Here is a 7,414-nt window from a genome sequence, read left to right on the forward strand (position 1 = left end):
GGGGGGGGGCGACGGGGCGGTCAGTACGAGGCGATCGGGCGGTCAGTACGAGGCGATCGGGCGGTCAGTACGAGGCGATCGGCCGGGCAGTGCCGGACGGCCGGTGGCAGGGAGCGGCTGGCGCACCTCGGGCGCGGTGTAGGGCGGGCTGCAGCCGCGGACATTGAGCGAGGACACCAGCAGCGACCCGCGCTCGACGCTGCGGGCGATGCCAAAGTCCCCGATGGCCGCGCGCAGGAGCCCGCTGCCGGCGGGGTCCGGCGCCAGGAACACATTGGCCGGCTTGATGTCCAGATGGACGATGCCGGAGCCGTGGATGAACTCCAGCCCGGTGGCTGGGCCGCCGGCGGGGCGATTGCCATTCGGGGCGCCGAAGCGTGTCAGGGGCCGGGCATCAGCGAGCCAAATGGGGCCGGCGGGCGGGGAGGGACGCACCGATGTCGCACGCCAGGCGCATGGCCTGCGCCTCGGAGGGATCGTCCTCCGACAGGTGGAGGACCCGGTCGAGGCTGGTGCTGTACAGCCGCATGACGATGGCCAGCGGGGCCACCGAGTAGCCCAGCAGGGTGGCCACATGCGGCGACATGGCCAGGGTCCACATGAGGGACACCTCGTTCTCCATGACCGACATGGCCTGCTGCGGGTTGGAGCCTGTGGGATGGGCGGGGGGGGGGGGGGGTCCCATCGCGCGTTGGCCGCCAGGCGGCGAGTGCGCACACACGCCACGCGTACGCGCGCACACAGATATACCCGCATGCACACATATGCACACATGTACACATGCACACAGATATACACGCATGCACACAGATATACACGCATACACACAGATATACACGCATACACACAGATATACACGCATACACACAGATATACACGCATACACACAGATATACACGCATACACGCATACACACACATGTACACACATACACACAAATATACACACACACATACACACACATACACACACATACACACACATACACACACATACACACACATGCACACACCCAGGCACATCAGGGGCAGGCGGCCGGAGCCGACACATGGCAGGCGAGAGGTCAGTCAGGGACGGCGGATGGGTTCGCGCGGGCGGCCGCACCAGGGCCGGGCCACGTACCGGTCACCAATTTGACGGCCACAAGGTCCTGGTTGCTGGCGCGCTGCATGAGCTCCGGGGAGAAGATCCGGGCCTCGACCACGGCCGCCTGGGCGCCCTTGCCGAGCTCCGACTCGTCGTGGAGGAACTGCACATCGCGCTTGAGGTCCAGCAGGAGGAAGCCCGGCAGGGCGATGTCGAAGATGGTGTTCATGACGGTGCGATTGGCGTCGTCCAGCTCCAGGGCCTCGGTCTCGGCGTCGTGGGGCTTCTTGTGGCGCAGGAGCCGCGGCCGGCCGGCCACCAGCAGCCCGACGATGACCAGCGACAGGACCACCAGGAACAGGAGCCCCAGGCCGATGGACAGGCCGAGGACCATGCGCAGGGGGGTGCCCTGGTGGCAGTCGGGGCATGCTCGCTCGAGGCAATCGTCGGCCGCCGGGCCGAGGCACACCAGGCAGCCCTCCTCGCAGGCGGTGCACACCAGGGCCGAGCTGTCGGCGTGGTCCTCGAAGAATGCCGGCGGGCAGGTGGCCAGGCATTGGCCCGGGGCCGAGGGCCAGGGCCGGTGCAGGACCCCCGGCACCCGGCACCGCAGGCAGTCATCCGGCCGGTCGGTGCACTCGATGCAGCCCTCCGGGCAGGGGACACACCGGCGCCCGGGGACATCCTTCCAGAACCCCTCGCTCGGGCAGTCATACTGGCAGCCGGTCCCGGCCAGGAGGAAGTACGGCTCATGGCAGGCGGTGCACCCGGCGGGCCCGGGCCCGGAGCAGGTGGCACAGTCGGTGGCACAGGCGCGGCAGGTGGCCCCATCGCCGGCATCCAGCCAGAAGCCCTCCGGGCAGGCTTCCAGGCAGTGGCCCCCATGCCGGGCCAGGCCCGGCCGGCAGGCGGTGCACTTGTCCTCGCCGGGCTCGGCGCATGTGGCACAGGTGCCGTGGCAGGCCCGGCACCGGCCGGCCTGCGGGTCGGCCCAGTGCGCATACTCGCCGGGGGGGCAGGCCTCGACGCAGCGGCCCGATGCCTCGGACAGGAGCGGCCCCTCGGGGCCGGCCCCGAGGCAGGCCGTGCAAAAGTCCCCGGCCCCGGTGCACCGGGCACAGGCCCCGGTGCAGGGGCGGCACACCCGGTCGCCGGCATGGCCGAAGTACCCGGCCGGGCAGGTCTCCGCACAGGCCGGCCCCTCCGAGGCCCCGGTGTCCGGCAGCATGAAGGACCCCTCGCGGCAGAGGATACACTCGCCGGGCTGCTGGCTGCCCTTGTCATCGGCCTCGCAGCGCTCGCACCGGTTGGGGCACACTTGGCAGGCGCCGGTGTCCTCGGAGGGGGTCAGCCCCGGGGGGCAGTCGGCCCGGCAGGTGGTCCCGAGCTCCGGCTTGTCGGCCGGCGGCTGGAGGAAGTCCCCGGCCGGGCAGGCCGTGCAATTGCTGCTCTCGGGCCCGGTGCAGGTGGCACAGGTCCCATGGCACGGGGTGCACAGCTGGGCATCGGCATAGTAGCCATCCGGGCAGGCGGCCAGGCAGCGCCGGCCGCCGGGCAGCCGCGGCGCCGGCAGGGTGAAGCTGGCCCGGGGGCAGGACTTGCACCCGTCCTCCAGGGCATCGTAGCACTGGCCGCAGGAGAGGTGGCACCGCTCGCAGGTGCCCGGCGTCGGGGCAAACCAGCCGATGGGCGAGCACTCGGCCCGGCACTCGCCCCCCTGGAGGACCATGTCCGGCGGGCAGTCGCTGCATTGGTCATGCCCGGGCCCGGTGCACCGGTCGCCGCAGCGGGTGCTGCAGGCCGCGCAGTAGCCGGCCTCCATGGTGGCATGCCTCGGGGGGCAGGCCTCCAGGCAGAGGCCATCCAGCAGCACCAGCGGCGCATGGCACTCCATGCACACGGAGTCCCGGGTGTCCGGCAGCGGGGCATGGGGGTCGCGCAGCCGGCAGCTGGCACAGCCCTCCTGGCAGACGGCACACTGGGAGGGGACATTCATGCAGTCCTGCACGCAGGGCCCCCGGGCGAGGGGCGGATCGACCGGCGGGATGGGCTGGCGAATGACCAGCGGGTGGTCGCACTCGGTGCAGGCGCTGCCGGCCGGCCCGTCGCATGTCCGGCAGTCCGGGTGGCAGGCCCGGCAGGCCCCGCCGTAGGGGCCGTCCGTGGGGGTCCGCTCGCCGAAGAAGCGCTCCGGGCAGTCCCGGTGGCAGGCGCCGGCCAGGAAAAAGTGGTCCGCCTGGCAGCGCTCGCACTGGTCATACCGCGGGCAGTGGGCGCAGCCGGCCTCCATGCAGGGGATGCACTTTTCCTCGGCCGACAGGCCGAAGCCATCCAGGCACACCGCGCACCGGGTGCTATTGATGATGGCCATGTCGCAGTGCTCCACCCCGTGCGACTGGGTGCAGCGGATCGTCCCGTCGGTCGGGTCCAGCACGCGGAACTTGAAGAGCATCTCGCACTGGTAGACGCACTTGCCGCGCGACAGGAACAGCCCCGCCGGGCAGAGGGTGCATACGTGCGGCCTGTCGCACTCCAGGCAGAGGGGGTCATCGCAGGCTGCCGGGGCGGAGGACTGGCTGCCGGGGCTGCTGGCACTGGTTGAGGTGCTGTCGGATGCGCTGGCGGAGGTACTCGTGGAGGCGCTGGCGGAAGTACTCGTGGAGGCGCTGGCGGAGGCGCTGGCAGAGGCGCTCGTTGATGCGCTGGCAGAGGTGCTCGTGGAGGCGCTGGCGGAGGTGCTCGTGGAGGCGCTGGCGGAGGCGCTCGTGGAGGCGCTGGCGGAGGCGCTCGTGGAGGCGCTGGCGGAGGTGCTCGTGGAGGCGCTGGCGGAGGTGCTCGTCGATGCGCTGGAGGAGGTGCTCGTCGACGCACTTGCCAATGCGCCGGCTGGTGCCCCGACGCTGACGCTGGCCAGGCCGGCCGAAGGAGAGAAAGGCGAAGAGGACGGAGCTCGCAGGGCTAGCATGCCGGCATAGGCCAGCGCCGCCGTCGCCGCCAGCAGCAGTGACACAAGCAAGGTCACCAGCGGCGCCGAGGCCGCGCCGCGCCGGGACATCGTGCGCAGGGGATGGCGCCCGGATTGGGGACAGGGCGAGCCAGCGGGGAGAGGGGGTGTGGGGAAGTGCGGGAAGGCGTGCGAGTCGGGTGGTGACGAGAGGGGGGGGGGGACACAAGCATGCGGATGCCGAAGCGCCCCCCCAGGGCCCGGGGGGGGGGAGGCGCCAGATGGGCCACCAATCAAGGCCCCCAGCCGCGATCTCGGGCCTGTTACTGGCGGCCCCCCCCCCCCCGGCCCCCCACCCCGCCCCCCCCCCCTCCGCGCCCCCACCGAGAGTGTCTGCCTCGTGCCGGCGGGACAGCTTGCAGCAGAGCTGTGTCAGTCCGGACTCGGGGACCCCGGTTCCCCCCCCCCCCCCCCCCCCGCCCCCCCTCGAGGACGGCCGCCGGGGCCGGGGCAGCGGGGATCTCACTGCATCGGCCGCCGGCCGGGCGCCCGAACCCCCGGCAGTGTGCCGCCGGCGTCCGGCCGCATCCGGGCGGGGGTCAAATCAATATCGGCGTGCCTTTTGAACCCGGCCGGGCCCCAGGAATGGGTGCGGCAAATGCGCCGGGGAGGGGCCCAGAGACGCTGGCCCATGAGATAGCGCACCTTCGTAGAGATAGTGGTCCGCACACGCCGGCTCCCCGGCCCGAGGTGGTGGGTGGTGGGGGGGGATTTGTGGGTTTTGGGGGCCGGCCCCGGCAAGCGCGCCAAGACCCACCGCGGCGGCATAGGCGTTGCGCCGCCCTGCGCGCGCCGGGCGCGCTGCTCGCCCGCCCCAGGGGGGGGGGGGGGGGGCGAGAGCCGCGCGATCGACGCAGGCCAAACCGCCTGCAGGTCTTGCCGCTGTTCCTGATCTAGTGGCCGGCCGGGCGGCGGCCGATGGGTGTGGCCCTGCCCGGGCGATGTCTCATGGGGAGGGGGCATGGCGCCTGCGTGAGAACCTGCCCGTCGCTTGGGCGCGCGCGCGCGGGGGCCCGGACGCACCGCGGCCCAGCCGGCCCAGCAGGCCCTCGGCTAGCGGGCGCGCATACTCCCCCCCCCCCCCAGCCTGGCGCCCTGTGCGGCCCGGGCCCGGATGCAAGGGCCCGCGCGCGCACCTCCGCCGAGCTGCCCGGGTAGAGATGATCAGCCGCATGCCTTCCAGCCAGAGCGGGCAGCAGGGGGGGGGCCTGTGTGGCCGCCCCCCCCCCCCCCCCCCCTCTCCCCCCCCGCGGCCCCCCCCCCCCCCCCCCCCCCCCCGGGCGGCGGGCGCATTCCACCCGCAGGCGTTATTTACCTGGCCTGCGCCCCATCCGGCGGCTGCTGCGGCCGCGGCGGTCGCCCTGCCAGCCCGGGGTGCGCGCCCATTCCTGGCAGTGTTGTTTTGAATTCCGCCCCCGGCCGAGGGCGCATGCCGGTGTGTTGTGCCCTGGCGGCGGCGCGCATGGGCCCCGCCTCGCGCGTCTGTCCGTCGGATTGCCGACCCCCTCGGTGCCGGGCTGTCCGCGGCCGAAGTCCGGGGGGGCGGCGCACGGCGCCCTGGCCAGCGGCGGTCTAGGGGGCTTTCCGTAGGGGGGGGCGGGGGCGTGCCCACACGCCCTCTCCCTCTCTCACGCCCCCTTTCGGCGGCGGGGGGCGGACAAGTGTGGGCGCCCACTCTTGCTGCCCCTGGGGCACACGCGCCCGGCACACCCCGGGGTGTGGCCCCCGCCCTGCGCGGCTCGCGCCCGGAGACGACGGCGGCGGCGTCTGAGGCCCGGCAGTGTCACGTGCCTCCTCGTGCGTCTCGGCGGAGGGGTGAGCTTCGGCTGGGCACGTGCGCCGCTGCCGGCGGATGGGGCGGCCGCCGATCCCGGCCCCCGGTCCCCTGCGTGTGTGTGTGTGTCCCTCTCTTCGATGGCCGGGGCATGTTGCTGTTGTTTTTTTTCTTTCTCCACCAACGGCCCCTCATTCCGCTTCCCCGACATCAGGGGCGGGGGGGACCTTGGGCTGTGCGCCCGTTGGACCGCCCCCCCCCCCCCCCGGGTCCGCAGCCAGGATTTCCTGTCTCCCGCCGGCCAGGGGTCGGACAGGCCGGAAGAGGCAGCGCCTTCGGGGCGCCCAACGCCCCCCGCGCGGTTGGGGGGGGAGGCAGCGCGCTCCGTTCCCCCTCTTCCCTCCTCGCCTTGTCCCTCTCCGCCCCCTTTTCCCTGCCCCTTCCCTTTCCCCCCTTCCTCTCTCCCCCCCCCCTCCCCCTTACCCCGCCCTCCGCTTGTCGCCGTCGAGCCGCGGGCAGCCGGCACCATGGCCACGCGCAGGTGGCGCACCAAAAGCGACCACGCGCAGGAGCACGTCCCCGAGGACCGGAATGTCGTGGGCGAGGTTGTCGGCCCCTATGTATGTGCTTGACCTTTGGGTGTGCCCTTTTGCCGGAGACCATCTGCGCTGGATGCTGACGCCGCCCTTTGCCCCGGGGGTTTTCTTTTTACAGATTGTCGGTGACGAGCTTGGCCGCGGGTCATCTGGCTATGTGAAGCGCGCCATCAACTCCGAAAACGGTGCGCATGTCCGGTTCCCGTGGCTTGCGACCTGGCGCGCGAGTGCATGCATGCGCCTTTCCACTCACCTGTCCGACTGCGTGCTGCTCCTGTAGGGCACTTCGTGGCCATCAAGCAGTTTCCCAGGTCGATCTTCTCGCCGGAGCAGGTGCGTCCCGTGAAGCGCTTTGCTTTTGATCGTGTGTTTGTTCTTTTGCGCGTGTGTGCGCGTGTGTGCGCGTGTGTGGCTCCATGTGCCTGCATGTGGCTCCATGTGCCTCCATCTACGCACATGTGTATGCATGCGCCTGCATGTACACGCGTGTGCCTCCATGCGCCTCTGATGTAGCATAGCTGACCCTGGGCTTTGCCACCGCGCAGTTTCGCGTCCTCGAGGCGGAGATCGATTCGCTCCAGCGCCTGGCGCACCATCAGAACATCGTCCGCGTGCTGGATGTCATCCGCGGCCCGGCCTACTTGAACTTGGTCCTGGAGTGTGCGCCGCCCCAGCCGCCCTTCCGGGCCCCGACGCGCTGTCGCGCCATGCTGGCCTTCCCCTTGCCCTGTGCCCCCACCCCCTTCCCATGCCCTGCCACGCCATGCTAACAGGCCCCGGCGCGCAGATGTCGAGAGCGGCTCGGCCGCCCAGATCATCGAGAACTTCGGCTTCTTCCCGGAGCCCCTGGCCGCATTGTACATCTCCCAATCGCTGAAGGTGCGCCCGGTGGCGACATGGCCCGCGAGCGCCTCTGCCTGGTGCCTTTCTTTTCCTCCTCACGCACGCCCCCCC

General features: G+C 71.6%; 2 protein-coding genes across 2 annotated transcripts in view; one reads left to right on the forward strand and one right to left on the reverse strand.

Annotated features, from left to right (window-relative positions):
• Nucleotides 1–4,141, reverse strand: part of H696_06096 (TKL protein kinase) — a gene marked incomplete at its 5' end in the record, with an annotated part of 5,080 nt that extends 939 nt beyond the window's left edge. Inside the window, 3 exons of the mRNA XM_009499858.1 lie at nt 127–335; nt 436–651; nt 1,123–4,141. Of these exons, the coding sequence (XP_009498133.1) occupies nt 127–335; nt 436–651; nt 1,123–4,141 (3,444 nt within the window). The remainder of the gene's footprint in view (nt 1–126; nt 336–435; nt 652–1,122) is intronic.
• A 2,250-nt stretch (nt 4,142–6,391) lies between these two features.
• On the forward strand, nt 6,392–7,339 carry H696_06097 (hypothetical protein; the record flags this gene model as incomplete). Its single annotated transcript, XM_009499859.1, has 5 exons — nt 6,392–6,484; nt 6,579–6,645; nt 6,741–6,793; nt 6,979–7,120; nt 7,248–7,339. Coding segments are annotated over 5 exons (447 nt in total), but the record flags the coding sequence as incomplete, so codon positions are not given.
• Nucleotides 7,340–7,414: the final 75 nt, after the last annotated feature.

This window comes from Fonticula alba, assembly GCF_000388065.1.
Source record: "Fonticula alba strain ATCC 38817 unplaced genomic scaffold supercont2.18, whole genome shotgun sequence".
NCBI classification, from domain to species: Eukaryota; order Rotosphaerida; family Fonticulaceae; genus Fonticula; species Fonticula alba.